The sequence below is a fragment of the Euleptes europaea genome, chromosome 15, assembly GCF_029931775.1.
Source record: "Euleptes europaea isolate rEulEur1 chromosome 15, rEulEur1.hap1, whole genome shotgun sequence".
NCBI classification, from domain to species: domain Eukaryota; kingdom Metazoa; phylum Chordata; class Lepidosauria; order Squamata; family Sphaerodactylidae; genus Euleptes; species Euleptes europaea.
In genome coordinates, this window is record NC_079326.1 from 47638797 (window position 1) to 47658943 (window position 20147).

At 47.3% G+C, this 20147-nt stretch overlaps 1 protein-coding gene across 1 annotated transcript in view; it reads left to right on the forward strand.

Moving 5' to 3' along the window:
• The window catches only part of PLEKHM3 (pleckstrin homology domain containing M3), a 65576-nt gene extending 55419 nt beyond the window's left edge, over window positions 1–10157 (forward strand). Inside the window, exon 7 of the mRNA XM_056861503.1 lies at window positions 9980–10157. Coding sequence (XP_056717481.1) covers window positions 9980–10157 — 178 coding nt within the window. The remainder of the gene's footprint in view (window positions 1–9979) is intronic.
• Window positions 10158–20147: the final 9990 nt, after the last annotated feature.

Sequence of the window (20147 nt, forward strand, 5' to 3'; positions counted from 1 at the left end):
TTCTGTTAGAGGGAAGTTTTGGATTGAAAACGATGACTGAGATTCAGAGTGTCTTGAATACTTTCAAAAGCACCAGGCCAGCATCTGCCATAAATATACCTAGATAATTAAAGTCTGGAGCTCCGTTTTTATGTACTTTTTTTAAAAAAAATGTGGTTTGGGAATAGGGTTGCCAGCTCTGGGTTGCGAAATACCTGAAGAATTTGGGGGAGGGGGGAGTTTGAGTTTGAGGAGGGGAGGGGCTAAAATGGGGTACAGTGCCATAGTGTCCACCTTCCAGAGCAGCCATTTTCTCTAGGTAGGGTTGCCAGGTCCCTCTTTCCAACCAGCAGGAGATTTTTGGGACGGAGCCTGAGGAGGGCAGGGTTTGGGGAGGGACTTCAATGCCATAGAGTCCAATTGCCAAAGCGGCCATTTTCTCCAGGTAAACTGGTCTCTGTCGGCTGGAGGTCAGTTGTAATAGCAGGAGATCTCCTGCTACTATTTAGAGGTTGGCAACCCTATCCCCAGGTGAAGTGCTCTCTGTTCCCTGGCGATCAGTTGTAATAACGAGAGATCTCCAGCCACCACTTGGAAGTTGGCAGTCCTACTTGGGAGGGCATTCAGTGATAACGTTTAACACTTGGTAGGCGGCTGTGAATTGCAGGTTGGAAGAACCGCTGAATCACGATTCAAATAAATATTAGCATATCTGTCCCATGGGGGAAATGACTGGTGCCTTGGGAATGTTGCTACTCATCTCCACACGCCTGTATACAGCTATACTAAGCCTCAGCAAAATGAATGAGGCTGCGCTTGTATCAATGACAAGGCTTTAAAAGATATTTAGCTTCCCTCTAAAAGGGGGGCAGCAATATCAAACCCCAGCCATAAACTGCCTCCCCGAGAAAGTATTTGTACTGTATTAAAGAGCCCTCCCCCATTCAAGAAAGTTCTCGAATGATTGTAAAATTGTGTTTGTGTATCTTGTTTGCTTGCATGCCATTGCCTTGACCTTAATCTGGCTTGCTGGGGAAGAACTCCTATTCTGGATGGGGTGGGGAATGCATTTAGAGGAGGATCCACAGAGCTGTGTGTCTCAGGTGAAATATGCCAGAGGTTTCGGATTTGGACTTTTGCCTTCCTGTAACGGCACTTAACACACACACACAACACACTAAACTGAGGCTATCATATTTTGGTCACATTATGAGAAGACAAGAGTCACTGGAAAAGACAGTCATGCTAGGAAAAGTTGAGGGCAGCGGGAAAAGAGGAAGACCCAACAAGAGATGCATTGACTCAGTAAAGGAAGCCACAGCCCTCAATTTGCAAGACCTGACCTGAGCAAGGCTGTCAAAGATAGGACTTTTGGAGGACATTGATCCATAGGGTCGCCATGAGTCGACGGCACTTAACACACACACAACATTCACACAAGCTGTGGTGAAGTGGGAAATCCCTGAAAGAAAACGGCTCTGTTCCCAGATGTGATTTCTCTTCGCTTTCTGGTTGAGACGGACAAATCTTGGGAGGGAAGGATTCCTCTTCTCCCTCCCCCTCCCCCCCCCCAGTCTTCAAGAGCTGGAGTTTCCATTTGCAGGTGTTTGCTCAGCGTTCAATTTTTTTTTGTCAGTCCTTGAGCAAACAGAACTGAATACCTGGATAATGCACTCATCTGGCTTTGAATACACATATATTACACAGCCCTTTCTCACTAATCAGTGTGACACATTCCTTTGTTGGCCAAATGGCTCCAAAGCAAACACAATCATTTCACTTAATTAGCCGGGGGTTTGTGTGCCGTGCCCGGCGGCCGCCTTCCATCCGCTCCAGCAGTCCGTAACCCCCCCCCCCAATTCTGCTGTCTTAGCACTATTGTGAAATGCCCACAAATTATTACTATTCTTTTTTTTTTAATTGCCTGTTTTTGTCTACTTAAAAATAAAAACATCCCCGTTCCTGGATATTTTTTTCTCCGTCAAGCCGCAGCCGACTTATGGGAATCCTGGAGGGTTTGCAAGGCAAGAGACAGAGGTGGTTTCCCTTTGCCTGCCTCTGCGTAGCAACCCTGGACTTCCTTGGTGGTCTCCCATCCAGGCACTAGCCGTTGCCAACCCTGCTTACCTTCCAAGATCTGGGGAGAGCGGGCTGGCCTGGGCCACCCAAGCCAGGGTTTTTCTGGGTAGAAACATAAAAGTACAAGTGGGCTGCTGTTATGGATGGGTCTTCCTGATTTTACAGTTGTTGCCAAAAAATTGTATGCAGGGACTTGAACCTGTGGGCAATAGTGTTCTCTGGCATATGCATCCACTCCAACAGTCTGCAACCCCCCCCCCCCAATCCTGCTGTCTTAGCACTATTGAGCCAGTGTGATGTAGTGGTTAAGAGCGGTGGTTTGGAGCGGTGGACTCTGATCTGGAGAACCGGGTTTGATTCCCCACTCTCCACATGAGCGGCGGATGCTAATCTGGTGAACTGGATTTGTTTCCCCACTCCTACACACAAAGCCAGCTGGGTGACCTTGGGCAAGTCACATTCTCTCAGCCCCACCTACCTCACAGGGTGTCTGTTGTGGGGAGGGGAAGGGAAGGTGATTGTAAACCGGTTTGAGTCTCCCGTAAGTGGTAGAGAAAGTCGGCATATAAAAACCAACTCTTCTTCTTCTCCTTCTTCTCCTTCTGCTGCTGCTGCTGCTGCTGAAATCTGGCCCTGAGTTGCCTTTTTTTTTTTTTTGTCTGGCTTGGGCTGTTGTGATTTCTTCTGGTCCACCTTCCTGCCAGTCGTTGCTTTGGAAACCTGCTCCCCTGGCCCTTCTCCTTTGTGACCTTGGAGTCCTCCTCCTGTTATCGCTTGAGATTCTGACCCCTTGAGAACATCGAAGTGTAGACTCTGGAGACCATTCTGTGTGCAGGGCCACCCCGTTCATGGCTGTCATGCCCCTTCACCCCTTGTTCATTGCCTTCCATGTTCAGTTTTTTTGAGCATTAAGCTCCGCATGATGCTCTCACAAGCAGAGGGTGATAGGGGAAAGGCATCTTTTCAGGTTAGTGTTTTTAAGAACACTTTGCAAGTGTGTGGCAATGGGGTGTCTGGATATAACTTGTTTCTGTGACCCACTGACAGTTTGCCTTCCTGAATTTCACAGTTGTTCTTAGGCCTTTTACGCATGGCTGTTTCCCTCACAGTCACCCCTCCGACAACTTCAGGTCTTTGTGTTGATTATGCATGCCGTTTCTGACCCTTCAGTAGTCGCCTCACTCTCCCCCTGCATTTCCCCACATTTAGCCTGTGTTTTCAGAGATCCGTTTTATCTCGAATGTGAAAAGGCAGGCAAAACATAGGGAAACGCAGGGGGAGAGCAAGGCGACCTCTGACGGTCGGAAACGGCATGCATAATCTCAACAAAGACCCGAAGTCGTCGGAGGGATGAACACAAGTGCATAAAAGGCCTTTAGTATCTTTGAATAACTTTTAGGCAATCAGCATCTCACATAGGAGAGCATGCTGTGAAGAGTTACAGTCAAACGCGGCAGAGCAGACCGAGCACCAAACTCCTCACGATATGCAGTTTGGAACTGACATCTCTGTGGCTCCCAGGCAGAAGGGTTGCAGGGAAGCTGGTTAAGAACAGAGCGTGGGACAAAGAACCATGGAGACGTTTGGTGCGTGCCCTACAATTATCATCTCCCACATTGGTTATGAATACATAAAGCTGTCTTATACTGAATCAGACCCTTGGTCCATCAAAGTCAGTATTGTCTACTCAGACCGGCAGCAGCTCTCCAGGGTCTCAGGCAGAGGTCTTTCATATCACCTACTTGCCTAGTCCCTGTAACTGGAGATGCTGAGGATTGAACCAGGGACCTTCTGCGTGCCAAGCAGATGCTCTACCACTGAGCCACAGCCCCTCCCCTGTATCATGTAGCTCATTCTCAGACATGCACCCTTCAGCCCGATTCCCATAAAACGGGAAGACTTCCACTTGGAGAGCCGAAGTGACTTCGTTTCCCCCAGCACCACCCAAAACAATGGGCAGCGCAACACCCCGTCGCACCCCTGATGGCAGCTGAAAGCATGGGAAACCAAATGCCAGGAGTGGCTGCTTCTCTGTAGGACCGCCACAGGCAAGCCAAGGGCGTGAAGCAGTCTGTAGCTGCTTGTTCCTAAGTCCCCGTCGTTTTTATTCTGCTATGTGTCATCTTTAAAGCGTCAAAAGCCAGGCTTGCCTTTGTGCTTCTCTTCACAATGCCCTCGTCTGCGTGTTCCAAAGGATCTGAGGGGAGGAGGACAAAGGCTTTACCAATGACGAGAGTTGGGTAAATAAGTGAGATGAGGGCTTTGGTTCGAGGAACACCCTCTCTCCTAACACAGGTGCTCCTCATGGCTCTCAGATGTTCGAGCAGCAACCGACACCGCTTTGAGCATCCTTGACCTTGGCTCAGTGAGGTGGGCAGGTGTGCGTTTGAATCCGTCGTCGAAATTCTGGGTGGTGGAGCAGACGCCGAAAGCACCCTCATTGTCTTCCTTGGAGGAAGGTTGGCCACAGCTCAGCAGACTTCTCCCGCTTAAACGAGTTCAAGATTCGTGTTCCCCGTCATTTACCACTGAGCTGTGGTCACAGGGCCCTGACCTGGATGGCCCAGGCTAGCCTGATATCATCAGATCTCAGGAGCTAAGCAGAGTCGGTCCTGGCTAGTACTTGGATGGGAGACCACCAGGGAATACCAGGGTCGTGACACGGAGGCAGGCAATGGAAAACCACCTCTGATAGTCTCTCGCCTTGAAAACCCTACTGGGGTTGCCGTAAGTCAGCTGCCACTTGACAGCACTTTCCACACGCAGGGTCCAGAATCATGCTTAAGAAACTGAAATTCGGCAACTTACTGCATTTCATATTTCCTAGTCTCCCCCCCCCCCCAACTCCAGCTTCATGGTTTTTGCTTTGTTCTAACAATGGGCACATTTATATTTTTAAGGGAAGCGTTGGGCTAGTTTCAGATTTCTGTGGGGCTCAGGTAAGAGACCGGCCGTGGGGTCCTTGCCCCACCCACAGAAGCTGGGCTGGCTGGGACTGTCCCTCCCTACTTCCCGGATGCCACTTTCCTGCCGTTGCAGTCTGCCTCTTGCGGAAGGGGCCGAAATGGTAGCCACGCCATTGCTACCCCCAGTTGCTTGTGTGCCCGATGGTCCCCCCTGCCCCTGTCTCAGTGGATGGCAGTGAGGAAGAGATGGCCATTCCATTACATCCAGATTTGGTGGAGGGGCAAGCCTATAGCTGGTAGCTGCAGGTGCTGCTGTTCCTCATCCAGGAGGAAGTGAGTGGGGAAGAAAGTGGCAGTCAGGAGGAAAAGGGGAGCCGGTATCCAGCAGGAATTTCCAGCAGGGGTGTGCTCTTCGAGCTCTGCAGGTGCCCAGTGCTATCAGCCCTCACTCCCGTCCTTACAGCTATGATGCTTAAACGTACACTTCCTAAAAAGTGAAGTTCACGCACATTACTCAGAGGCAGATCATCTGCTTGGCATGCAGAAGGTCCCAGGTTCAATCCCTGGCATCTCCAGTTGAAAGGACCAGGCAGTAGGTGATGTGAAAGACCTCAGCCTGAGACCCTGGAGAGCCGCTGCTGGGCAGAGTAGACAATGCTGACCTTGATGGACCGAGGGTCTGATTCAGTATAAGGCAGCTTCATGTGTTCATGTGACAACCTTGTGTGTGTGTAACGTGCCGTCAAGTCATAGCCAACTTACGGAGACCCCATAGGGTTTTCAAGGCAAAAGATGAACAGAGGTGGTTTACCATTACCTGCCTCAGTGTAGCAACCCTGGACTTCCTTGGTGGTCACCCACCCAAGTACTAACCAGGGCTGACCTGGCTTAGCTTCTGAAATCTGACGAGAGCAGGCTAGCTGAGCCATACACATCAGGGTACAGTAAACTTGCATCTGCCAAAATATGTGTCCTTTAGGTTCTCTGAGGATCCGTGCTTGGCTGCTGCTTATTTGCTGGCAAACGAAGGTTTGAATAATATTTGGAAATGGCCTTAAGAGGAGGATGCTGGTTGGCAGTGGGAATATACGGATAGGCATCAAGATCCCTGGGGAGGGATGGGGAAAGATGCAGAGCACACAGCATTTCATCCCCAACATATTGGAAGCTTCATCCAAAAGACCACCATTTGTGTGATTTAGCAGCTTTCAGCAGAATCTGTCCACAGATTTTTCCCACCTTGCTTCCAGTGTGGTGGTGTGGTTAAGAGCGGTGGTTTGGAGCAGGGGACTTTAATCTGGAGAACTAGGCTTGATCCCCCACTCCTCCACATGAAGCCAGCTGGGTGACCTTGGGCTAGTCACAGCTCTCTCAGCTCCTCCTACCTCACAGGGTGTCTGTTGTGGGGAGGGGAAGGGAAGGTGATTGTAAGCCGGTTTGAATCTCCCTTAAGTGGTAGAGAAAGTCGGCATATCAAAACAAACTCTTCTTCTTCTTCCTCTTCCTCTCCCTCCTCCTCTTCTTCTTCTCACAACCATGAAAGCTTGAAGCTTTTTAAGAAGAAAAAAGAAGTGCAAGATTGACATGTTTTTGGGAGGGTATCTGGGATTTGTTACAGCCTACCAGATCCTGTACTAAATCGTCATGATAGTGAGGCAGATTCCCGCTCTGGCATTGTAGTTGGCTTGGGTTCATACATAAAACTCCTGCAAAAAAAAACCCTTGCGGATCTTGCATAGAATCCATTGAAGAGGTAGCTGAGCAATTGGAGTACTATTACTCAGAATGGCTTTCTCTCTAGGCATAGCCAATCCAATCGGTCGTTGCTAAGCAAACTTTGTCACTTACCCCAACCCAAGTTATGACGTTGCTGTGAGCTGGTTGGCCGTGTGACGGGCCCATGGCCCCTTCCTCGGCTCCAGCATCCTCCATTGGAGGCCAGGTCCATCACACCACCTGGACTCAGCGCATGCCCCTTCCCCACCCCACTCCCTCCTGCAGGCGCAACGGGTTTTTTCCATTCCCCCCCCCCCCGATCTTTGGCGTCTTCTGTTTACATCGCTACATGGAAGTTTGCACAGGCGTGCTGCTGTTTACAATCAGCAGCAGTGTGGAAAAGGAAACTGCTCCGTCTCCTGTGCTCCCTCAGTTGCCCCCACATCTCCTTCGTAGACCCACCCGGGGGAGCTCTTTGCTCTCTCCAACGCAGGGGGGGGGACCTCAAACATCTCCCCTGGTCCGTGCCGGTTTAGCCCTCCAGGAGACGAGGATTCCAAAACATCACGTCGAGTCATCTCATTCCACTGTTTTCTCGTAAAGTTTAGTCTCCATCTAGTTTCCTGTAATAAACAGACTGCAGCTTGTTTTAACCGTAACAGATACAACGAACAGTTGTTCTCCCTCTTTCCGACTTATGTTCTCCCTGGTATTCATAAATAGCGTCCTGTTGACCTGCCTTTCTTAGGTTAGACACAGTCCCTCAGTCTTTTCTGCCGTAGCTCACCGTCCATGCTGTTGGTCTTAGCTGGCATACAAGAATCGTCATTTGCCTGCAGAAGCTCCCACTGCCGGTCTCTAAGGTGCCACTAACTGAATGTTGTTCAGGAATGAGTCCCATCAAATTGTGGATTTTGCTTCTGACTCAACACTTACAGGATCAGGGTCCATGTTTTATTTTACTGTAGTTTCTATACAGAAATTCGTAATGAACTACTAAGCCCTTTGCAGACAAATAGACTAATGCTTCCAATTGCTGTAATGCTTCCTTTCGATTGAACAGTTGTTTGCCCCATGCTCTGGAGAAGGTAGCACAATTTTTAAAGATTGTTATAGAACGCCGCAAATCAGTTAAATCAATGGATGTATTAACTCGCAACACTATCTTATGCAAATGTCTTTTAACCATTTTGTAAGGTTGTATCTCAAATATTTATATTTTTATAAGCTACTGTATGTATGGTCATTTTATGCCAATAAAGGATTAGATGACTGGCTGGTATAGGATCAGGCTAAATAGGATAAATGAAGAATCTGCTCTTGCTGTCAGTCTTTCAGCCCATTCCTGAGAGCAGCAGCGGCTGCCGTGGGGGGAAAGGGGTTTTTATTTTTTTTAAAAAATGGGGGGAAAGGGGGACCCAGCAATGCTGTTGCATAAGGGGGAAATTCCCAGCTCGAAAGGGGTTGGGAAGCTCCCCAACGACAGCTTTGCCCTCAGGGACGCCTCCCTGAGCGCCAGTGCAGGGACTTGCACCGGAACAACTGCCGGAGCTGCCCTCCCAGTCCAGGGGGGTCGCCATGAGTGCCCCTACGCCAGCGTCCGTGCCAGTTTCCACAGCAGAAGAGGCACAGATGCCGGCGTAGGGGTCACGCCGCCTCCATAGGACCCTTGCCCCCCTCCCCTTAGGAATGCACTGTAACTGGTCTCAACTTGGGAAGGAAGTGGGAATAAAACCCAAACAGACCATTAAGTGAAGTGAAGATGCTGATTTGTGGAAGTTTTTGAGGTCCTGGCAGAAATGAACAAAATAGGATCCTGGATGCGGATGGTATTTTAGGGGATATCCCTTGAAAAAAATTCTTGAAGCCAGCCTTTCCCGATGGTCCTGGTTGTAATTGCACCTCACCCTCTCCTCTTACCAAGGAATAACAGTCATCGTTGGGAGTTGCAGAATCAATTTTTTTGCTATACCGGCACATTGTTTGAGCGATGTATTTGCTCTTAAATTTCAAAGCCATTCATCTCTCTTTCCTGCTCCCCCATTCCTGTGGAATGAATTTGGGTAGCTGAAGGCAGATGTGCTTCACTCTTCTGTCATCCTGTAGGCGTCCATTTTGACAAATTCCTGATAAGCTTTGACATTCTCCAGTTGACTATGAAGAATGCGGGGGGGGGGGGAAGAGGCGGGCGAAGGGAGAGAAAAGGAGTGGTCACAGACGAATGCAAAACTGATGCTGTCATCCATCGTTCCTCTCTAGCAAACCCCTACGAGAGGGGAATCGGCTTGGGAATGTCAGCATTAGTGTCAGATGGGGACAATTAAGATTTTAAAGGCCCTGCTGTTTTCCTTGGCTGTCATCTGGGCTCTCCGACTGGGGCCGACGCATGTCCAAAGAATAGGTAACATGCTGTAGTGAAGCTTGTAACAAACCCATGAGATTCCAAGATCACACGACTCCTAACAGTTGGAATCCCGCATTCTGTTATGTCTTTAAATCCCGTTGGCCGCAGGACAGCAACCTGCTGAACCATAGATGTAATCTGCAAACACGGAAGCCGTCTTTTCCTTCTCACCAATAAAAAATCACCACATATGCTGCCACAATAAATCTACTCAAATAAAACATAAATGATCACAGACCAATTTATCCTGGAGAGAATAGGTATGCATCATGACTAGTACCCATTTTTACTAGTAGCCATGAATATCCCTTTCCTCCATGAATATGTCCACTCCACTCTTAAAGCCTTCCAAGTTGGCAGCCATCTCCACATCCTGGGGCAGGGAGTTCCACAATTTAACTATGTGTTATGTGAAGATGTTGGGCTAGATGGACCACTGGTCTGATCCAGCAGGGCTCTTCTTGCATTCTTATTTTCCGGGCAATGGGGAGGGAAGTTAAAAACTTGTAAGGCAACTATCTGTTCGTTATTTTTTTAATATATATTTTATTGTTTTTATAAAGGGATACAGAAGGGAATAAAGGGAAAAGGATCAAGTCTATTTCTTCTTCCAAGCATTGCACAGTCTAAACTATCGTCAGATCTAAATAACATCAATTGTCATAAGTGTATGAACGTTATTAAATGCATTCGTTGAGTAATTTCTAAAGTAAATCTCTAAACTCATTATTTTTATTGAATATTCATGGCACGTGAATAATGATCATATAGAGGTTGCCATTTTAACTTAAACTCCTCCATTGAGTTCATTTTTAACGAGTGAGTTAATCTTTCCATTAATGCGAAGTGAAAAAGTTTACTGCTTTGTGTTTTTTTGGGGGGGGGGCTTTCACAGGTGTGAGAGCTGCGGTGCAATTTTCCATTCCGAATGCAAGGTGAAGTCTGTCCCGTGCCCCAGGTGCGTGCGGAGGGAGCTGCAGATGAAGCAGAAGTCTTTTTGGCAAAGGCTGAACTTGGACGAAAGCCTGGGAGAGGCGTGCAACGTGTTCGAACTCTCCTATCCGAACACTTGACTGGAAGGAGAAGACGCCGGCACCCTGCAAGGATCCCTTTTCCGACTGCGGAACAACCGTCGACGAGGCGACTTCACTCCGCCATGCAGAATCCTTTGCTGCAAAAAAAAAAAAAAAAAAGCTTAGCTTTGGGGTTGTGGAATATCCAGGGCCAAAGGTACCAAGAATGTGTAGAGCTGACGGAGGCGAAATAGCGTTCGCGAAATGTAGGCGACCCAGCTGGTCTTAAGCCAAATGTAGTTTACTTGAAATATATCCTTGTCTCTTTGCATTTGGTTTTCTGGTTAGAAACATCTGCTCTTGTATGTATTATTTATTATCATCCTTCCAAATGGAAGGTTTTGCGGAGTTAGTGGTGGCGGCAATATTTAAAGCCCATAGACTACTTTGGGGGCGAAGTCTGTGAATTAGTAGAGTTTCCCCCGTCCCAATTTAGAAAGTTGTTTTAGCGATCAGCTCTTAAGGACATTTTCCTCTCTCTCCCCCACCCCTTGTAAAAGTTTGCAGATATTTTCACTGACAAGATCAGCTTCTTAGAGGAGTACAAAAATTCATAAAATCCTTTCTAAGTACTGAAGCGACATCCAGTTTGCAGAGTAGTCACTCACAACTTTTAACCCACGCAGACGTTTCCCTTTCCTAATGTTATATCCGTTCTCTGTCCACACCTCTGACACAAACATACAGATTTTACCTTTGTGGGTGTTAAATTAGGATGTAGGATGAGTTAGTATTAGTGGTTTTTCTGAAATCTTTTCGAAACTTTCGTCCCAGCTTTGGGCACAATAATGACACAGTGGCCATTTATGCAGGGTCAGTTTTGATGCTCGCTCAAAGCTCTTTTTTTTAAATGCGACCTTTAAAATGTCTACTCACGGTCCCGATGCAAAAGGAGAAATCCCGCCCCCACCCTCCTGCTCCTTCGCTCCTTGGTTTGCAAAGCCATTGGCAATAGCCGTTTGCATAGCTAAGCTGTGTATGTGATTTTTCATGGATTCTTCGGTAAATGTTTCGGGGTAGAGTAAACACAAAAGGTCATGTTAAAGGGGCTCTTAAGAAATGCAAAGCAGGTATGCGCCGGCTTTGCAGTCACTTCCTAAATGGCGTTTCAGCGTGAAAAATGGAAAAAAATATGCGGGGCACTTCAGCCTGGAATGCTCTGCTAATTATCAACCATAAACGGCTAGTGTGTTTAGTATATCACAGGCTTGGCTGGGGGTGGGGGTTTCTGTCTGTTTTCTGCTTTGCCTTTTTGCTTCTTTACAGGATGTACAAATGCCTCCTACAGCCAGCGCCCAGGCCTTTGCACGTCTGCCCTCGAACAATGGGTGATTTCTCGTGTGGCCTCCAGTTCCGGTTCTAGAGCCAAAACGCACAAGACCCGAATTCTCAGTGAGTGCAGAGCAAAGGCAGGCTTTCGTATGACAACGTGATCCGCCATTGGCGGTTCGGAGAGTAGACGGACGTGTTCCTACCTGTATGACTCACCATGCATGTGGGTAATGCTTGTTGTTGTCTTAAGAACATAAGAAAGGCCATGCTGGATCAGACCAAGGTCCATCAAGTCCGTCCGTCTGTTCACACAGTGGCCAACCAGGTGCCTCTAGGAAGCTCATAAACAAGACGACTGCAGCACCATTGTCTTGCCTGTGTTCCACAGCACCCAATATAATAGGCATGCTCCTCTGAGACTAGAGAGAATAGGTATGCATCATGATTGGTATGCATCTTTTAGGTATGCATCATTTTAACTAGTAGCCATGAATACCCCTCTCCTCCATGAACATATCCGCTCCCCTCTTAAAACCTTGGGGCAGGGAGTTTCACAATTTAACTATACGTTGTGCGAAGAAATACTTCCTTTTATCTGTATTGAAGCTCTCCCCCTCCAGCTACAGCAGATGACCCCGCTTTCTGGTATGAGAGAGGGAGAAAAGCTTCTCCTTGTCCACTCTCTCCACACCATGCATCATTTTATAGATCTCTATCATGTCTCCCTTTATCCGCCTTCTTTCCAAGTCTTCTGTCTGAGCCCACTGTTTATGGGCCTTACCCAGGTGCAACTGGTAATGTTTGGATACTTTGACCAACTGGTAATGTTTGAATACTTTGACCAACCATCCCTAAACTGGGGTCCAGGAGTCCTCAGACTAGGAACCCAGTACTGAAGGAAGCATTTATTAAAGAAGCTACTTAGACTTACTGGCCCTGACCAAGATGAAGCCTGTAGCCTCAGATGGATCTTGTCCTGACGCAGGCTTCCCTAATCATATGGATGTAGAGCCCCCATCACAGTTTCTATTGGATTTCCCCATTGAACTATGGAAAGTCATAGCAGGCAAGGGAATTTCCAAGTCTCCAAGCAGTGGCCAGATCAAGGCTGCTGTCAAAAACACAAGAAACTTAGTAGGTTGACTTAATGTTACCCATATAATTTCATTAGCCTGTTTCCCCCACCGATACCAACACCACTAACAGCTCCCAAGATCCTTTATTATCTAGCACATTCCATATCTCAGTTTCTTTCTTTTTAATTACCAACATGCATGTAGTTAATATATTTGCAGGAAGCAAATACAGTGATATGACTGGAAAACAATTCATTTCAGCATGCGTACAACCTATTAATGCAAGCAGGTTTGCCATGTTGAGTCTGGCTTCGGCTTCTTAGGATCAAACTGGACCAGATATGAGAGATCTATGATTGGATCTCCTTTCTTTCAATGTCTCCAAAAAACAGGGGCAGACTAGGAAGGTATATATTATTCCTCCTCACCCCCTCCGCCCACGCTCCTTTTATGTTGCTGATATTAAATTCCCCTCTCTCCCTGAGCTGTTAACTCACTCCTGTTACAAAAATACAGATGCAACAATATTTTAAAAATGAAGGATCCTAATACCAAACTTCAATGTGCTTTTTAAACAGGAAGAAAAGTAAAAGCATCCAAATACAAATTTGAATTCAAGGGTCATTTACACATGCGAGTTTTACCGTATATACCCGTGTATAAGCCGACCCGCGTATAAGCCGAGGTGCCTAATTTCTCCCCAAAAATGGGGAAAAATTAGGCACCCGCGTATAAGCCGAGGGTCGGCTTATAACCCCTCCCCCCCCCGCAGGCTTACCTCAATCCAGGTGCGCAGGCCGGCGCCGGCCGGCAGGGTCCTCGCTGTGCCCGGCAGGGGCGGCGACGGGGCCTCCAGAGGCCTCTGGAGGCCCTTCCAGGCCGGCGCCAGCCGGCAGGGTCCTCGCTGCGCCCGGCAGGGGCGGCGACGGGGCCTCCAGAGGCCTCTGGAGGCCCTTCCAGGCCGGCGCCGGCCGGCAGCAGCCTCGCTGCGCCCGGCAGGGGCGGCGACGGGGCCTCCAGAGGCCTCTGGAGGCCCTTCCAGGGCGCTCCTGGCCGGGGGAAGCCACGCGGGCACGGCAGCAATGGCGGCGGAGGCGGCGATGGCGGCGGCGGTAAGTTCCCCCCTCCCTCCTCTCTCCCTCCCTCCCCCCTTCCCTACCGTATTGACCCGCGTATAAGCCGAGGCCGGCTTTTTCAGCCCTTTTTTTGGGCTGAAAAACTCGGCTTATACGCGAGTATATACGGTACCTGAAGTTCATTGCTGGCTGGACCCACACTTTCCTGTTGGGAATCTATAAACCAGCAGTCTCCAAGCTCAAATCAAGTCCCCACCCTGTAAATGCTGCTTTGTAATTGGCTTACTTGTAGTGCTTACTGTGAGAGAAACCCCCCCCCCAAAAACCCAATCACCACATTAAAAAGCATTTTAAGAACAACAACAAATCTGAAAGGGGGGGAGAAATCCAAACCTCGGTTTCAAAAAAATTTCTTCTGCTCAGAAAGAGCTCCCAGGAAGCAGGAAGGATTTGAATCCCCACCACTGGACATGCTGCTTTGTTAATTGGCTTTTAGCTAAACTAAGCTTGTGTATCCCACGCTTTGCCTTATGCATGGGGATTTCACCCGGGCTGAGTTCAGGGGAGAGGGAAGAATCGGGTTAACAGAGGAACGGGAAAGTCCGGGATTTGTGAGGGCTGGCAGCAAGGTCATCATTAATGGAGGGAAAACTCATGCATAACTCCCAGGAACCACCAAGAAAGACCAGGGGTGAACGTGAATGAAAATACTCATGCATAAAAGTCCTACGAGCCAGAGAAGGAAGCCTGATCAAGACAAGTGATAGGGAAAATGTCAGTTATGCTGAAATATAGTGTTTCTGTATTTAAAGCTTTAAAGAAAAGAACGGCAGCATCTAAGCATGACCGTTCATACTGCATTACAAAAATGATATATACAGGGATGACTCCTTACAAGTCATTCCTGGTGTCTGTACAGGTGTGTACGAATGTCTCACCTGTAAATAGCCCTTACGACAAACTCATAAATCTCTAGCGCCATCTGGGAAGCGTTGCTGTCCAGAAGTCTGTGAGATCATCAGTTGCGTGCATTATGCGTTAGTATAAATGCTTTGTAAATGTATTGAGATATGGGCGTAGCTCGAGTGAATTTTCCCCTCTTTGAAATATATAACTTCAGAAGCCAACAAAGCCAGACTTGTGCGCTAACAGAGCGGATGCATCTGAAAGCAATATCATGCAGTCATATCAATCATGGAAAGGAGAAAAAACAGCCGTTTAGAGAAGCGCATAGCACACTTGGCATTCTCGCTTGGCTGTGACGTATCTGGGTCCTCCCTGGCACTCCGAAACAGAGAGGCTTGTTCCCGTTTAACAAGGCACTTGGTTGCCTTTCTCAGCTCCTTCTAACATGAGACCACAGTGTCACTTTTCCTCCAGTTTTGCTTTTGCTTTGGTGGCTAATCCCCTTGCAAAGACCACCCAACGGGAACAAGAAAGAATCGCGTTTCCCAGGCACCATGATTTGTTAGGTACTAGTGGAATATATGGGAGGGAAGGTGGCATGATACAGCCCACACTTGTCAGATCTTGAAAGCTAAGCAGGGTTGGCCCTTGGAAGGCAGACCACCAAGGAAGACTCTGCAGAGGATGGCAACTGCAAACCACCCCTGCTTCTCACTTGCCTTGAAAGCCCCTTGCTGGGGTCGCCATAAGTTGGCTGTAACTTGATGGCACTTTACACACGCACACACACACACACACAGTAGAATATATGCGGGACATTCACTGTGTATCTTGCATTTGTATTTGGGACACAAATGTACAGTATGAGCCTCTTCTCTTTCAGCTGAACCAACTCACATCCACACCCACCGTTCCCCCTGAATCCCCTGGAGAAAATGGCTGCTTTGGAGGGTGGTCTATGGTATCGAACCATGCTGAGGTCCCTTCCGTCCCCAAACTCCACCCTCCCCAGGCTTCACCCCCAAAATCTCCAGGTGTTTCCCAACCCAGAGCTGTTGACCCTATCAGGGTCCCCTGTCTCCCAGGAGAAGTATTTCGTGGAGATCAGTGGGCTACAGCAGGAAGGGAGAGGCTCAACATTTCCATTCTGCCTTTGGAAAAAGTAGTCTGGATCCAACCCAGAAGTTGTCACTGTTTTGTGAGAGAACCCTTATATTTTTGAAGTTAATTATGGATACTGACTGGTTATGATCAAGTGACAGTGATTAGTTTATCTGTCATTTTATCATCTGAAATCTTTTATTTCTTAAAATCCCTTTTAACTCACTCAGCTGAGGCAATTATTTTAGACATCACCTCAGATCCAATGATCTCTTTGCTCAAGTCTTTCCTGCCCAGGAGCCTTCTTTGGCTAATCAGAACCCTACCGTGGTCCCAGGGATTTTCCCCCCAAAAGGGATTTTCTTTTTTTCTTTTAAGGGACCACACTAATCTTCTTTGTATCATTCCAATTTTAATATACGTGCTGCTGAAGCAACCACAAAAAGGGATTTCCAGAGTGTGGGGCCAGGTTGGAGGTATCTCTCACCAACATCTGGCAAGCCTCTGGGCTGATAAGGGATTTTGAGGGCAGTCCTGTCAACATTTTCCTGGGAGTAAGCCCCAGTTAGAGACAGTTCTTACAGTCAGAGGAATAAAAAAAAATACTTTAGGGAAGGGCATATTTGAACGCTCCCCAATCGTTTTTTAAAGAAACCCTCTACATTCACATGAGAGAAAACTGAATGTTGGGGGTAAGGGGTCAACCATGTTTCTTGACATCATGGGGTGGATCCAACCTTCCTGTAAGGAGCCTTCCTCCAACTTAAAATGGTTGTTCCTCCAAGCTGAAGGAAGTCTCCTTATACTGGAGGAAGTCCCCCAACTTGAGCCAAAAGGAAAGATGGCGTATAAATTTTTTAATTAATAAACACTGGAAATAAATATATCTTTCTCAGTGGAGTGGTGAGATAGGAATAAGAGCCACCCCTATGTGAAAAGGAGTGTCATCACATCTCAACCTTTATTAGGCAGACTATGTTGATGGGGTGGTTTGCCGTTGCCTTCCCCGGTCATCTACACTTTAACCCCAGCAAGCCAGGTACTCATTTTACTGACCTGGGACAGATGGAAAGCTGAATCAATTTTGAGCCAGCTACCTGAAACCGACTTCCGCCGGGATCGAACTCAGGTCATGAGCAGAATTTTCGACTGCAGTAATTGCAGCTTACCACTCTGCGTCATGGAGCTCCCTACCCCTATGTGAAGGGAGGGGTTTTCCCTCCCTGGGAGACCAATGAAACATGCTGCCTCATCGCCCACAACCTGAAAGCGGGGGCAAAACTATCATTTAATTCTGTTGAGCAATACATGGCTCTGAGATGACCCAAGGACCGTAGTAGAATTTCCATAATTTGCCTTAAAGCAGTGTACACAGATGCCGTTCTTCCCATTTTGGAGTCCCTATTCAAAGCTGCAGTCTGAAGGATTCTTACTAGGGAGCTAGAAGGGTTCATTGACACTTAGTAAATGTCCACAGGATCTGTGCTGCACATTGGCTCATTAAAGGGTGGGGTTCAGATTTTCCTCTGCGGAGTACATCTGAATGCATGTGAAATACGGTATGTAAAGAAGCATTCACGCTACTGGCATGTATGCTTCTTGAGTGTATGAAAATTCGGTGCCTTAAATTCTTCCAAAGACTGAAACACAAGCTTCCTGACAAATGCTTCACTTGATTATTTATTTTATTGATTGATATTTATTTTGGACCAGAGCACTACCAAGCCTGTTTTTTTTTCCTGTTTCCACTTTATTAGGGGTTAAGCAAAGAGACCGCTGCCCTATTTAGAAACCATTTTTTCCCCAAGGTGCATTAAATTAAGAGATTAACTTCACTAGAAACGAAGAGCGAAGTCACCCCCTGGCAAAAGGATTCTGGTGATTTGGTGATTCAGTCTAATCGCGAGGTTGTTTGAAAGCAGGTCCACGTGCTGTATATTGCACCTACCTCTAACATTTTCCAAATGTATGTCCTTTTTGAAGCTTAGAAATATAGAAACATAGAGCTGGAAGGGATCTCAAAGATCATCTAGTCCAACCCGCTGCACATCGCAGGAAATTTACAACTACCTGTCCCCCGCTCCCCTTGTGACCCCTGCTTTACACCCAGAGGAAGGCAAAAAACCTCCAGGATCCTTGGCCAATCTGGCCTGAAGGAAAATTCCTTCCTGACCCCAAAGTAGCTGGGCGTATAAGAAAGGGCCACAAGAGCCGAGCATGGACTTTTCCTTTCCTGCCCTCCTTCTCATGATCTGCCTAAGTTCACAGAATCAGCCTGGCTGTCAGATGGCCATCTAGCCTCTGCTTGAAAACCACCAAAGAAGGATAACCCACCACCTCCCAATGAAGCCTGTTCCACTGAGGAACAGCTCCGACTGTCAGGAAGTTCTTCCTAATATTTACCTGAAAACTCTTTTGATTTAATTTCAACAACCCGTTGGTTAAATTCAACCCGATGTTCTGGGGCAACAGAAAACAACTCTGCTCCATCCTCTATATGACAGCCCTTCAAAAACTTGAACATGGCTATCATATCACCTTTCAGTTGTCTCCTCTCCATGCAAAAATACCCAGCTCCTTCATCCTTTCCTCATAGAACATGGTCTCCTGACCCCTCGCCATCTTTGTTGCCCTCCTCTGGACACGTTCCACCTTCTCAACATACGGTGCCCAGAACTGAACACAATACTCCCAAGTGAGGTCTAACCAGATCCATTAATTCTATAATTCTGCAGGTTTTAGATTTCCCTTTCACACACCTTTAAAGCAGCCCAAATACAAGGATGTTACCAAGCATCCAAACATTTCTGGACCATATATAAAAATTGTAATGACATATTTTCTAAAAGCTTACTGTTAACCTGAAGATGCTGTTCCCCTCTGCATACAGGCAAGGGCAGACTTTCTTCAGTGTGGTTGTGCTACCAAAGGCTTCCTGGAAGTCTAATGTATATAAATATAAAGCTGCTTAAAATTGGGAGGTATTGCAGTTATTTTAACGTCAGATGCTTTACTGCCTTTTGACTCTGATCCTGACAAAAGCATTCATTCATTGTAGAGTTAAATTAAGTTGCTCCTCCAACATAATTTATTACTTGTTCAAATTAATCATCTCATTAGTCCAGGGGTGGGGAACGTCTGGCCCAGGGGTCATTTAAGGCCCGCAAAATCGTTTGGTCTGGCCCTTCATGAGTCCTGGCAAATCTCTATCTCAGAAGGATCTAAGACTGGTGATTCGCCCCCTCCCACAGACAGGAATAGCCTCTATTCAAGGCGGATGTGAGTTTGTTTTGCCAAGAAAAGGAACCTTTTTCCTTGCAGAAGAGTCCTTAGCTATGGAACTGCTAGGACCGCCCAAGAAACTGTGTTAACCCTTTCCCACCCGGGCCATGGAGAAATGTATTCCCTCTGTACTACAAGAGGGCTGGGGGTGGAAGTGGCGACAATGGAGGGGTTAAAGGGGGCAGGGTCAGAATGTGTGTGTGTGTGTGGGGGTGAGTTCTTAGCCAGTGTGTCCTCATTTCATCCCTGCAGGCGGAGGTAGCAGGAGTCGGCTGTAGAATCTGGCTCCGACCATGCGGAGCAGGAGCAACTCTGGGGTGCAGCTGAACAGCTACGTCCAGCTGGTGCAACAGACTTATCCTGTACCACCAGGTGGGCAAGTGCACCACTGGTTGGATGCCTGCCCATGCGGGGGGGGGGTCATCTGGGCAGCTGCCTGCTTGGGGCTTGGTCGGCTAATTTTTAAGTTGATAATTTTGTTTGGCCCGTGAATGATGTTATAAATATCCAAATGGCCCTTGGCAGAAAAAAGGTTCCCCACCCCTGCAGTAGTCAATAGAATCAGAGGATTAATAAAGGCAATTAATGTATCGACCTGATTCAGATCGGCATCTGATAAACCCTTCCAGATGTATCCATTTGTTTCCCCTAAATGTTATGTCAAGTTCATAAGTTTAGATAACTGATTGTTGCCGTTAAAACGATTTGATTGTTACTAGCAAAATAAGCTGCTCTGAAATTTCCTGTGAAGAGCTGTGTACTGTTAACTAACACAGTTCCAGACCTCTAGACGAACTGAACTGCACTAGTGAAAATTTCCTCATGTATATGCATCATAAAGGAGTTGGGAATTGTATGCCTTGATTTCCTTTGTGCGAGCCCTGCCGCAGCTTATGGCTTTTCCCATAAGCAGATTTAAACTACCAATGTGAAAAAAGCTGGCTTTTTAAAATTCTGTGCTTGTATAAAGGAAATACTATTTACTGCTGCTAAATTAAACTAAGAATTGCTTGGTTTTGGGGGGAGGCAGGAGCTTGTATCCAACCACAGGTTTCCAAAGATTTATGGCCGCTTCTTTCTTTGGAAAGAAGGGGTGGTGATTCTCATTGATTCCTCTCTCCCTCTGCAGACACCCTTTTTGCCCCATGTTGTTCCTGAGGGTTCAGTGACCCCCGGAACAAAATTTGGTGGTGGTGGTGGGGACTTAGAGGTCTGCAGAGGAAGGGAGAAATACAAGATCCGTTCTGTGAGCAGATCTCATTGGATACAAGCCAATC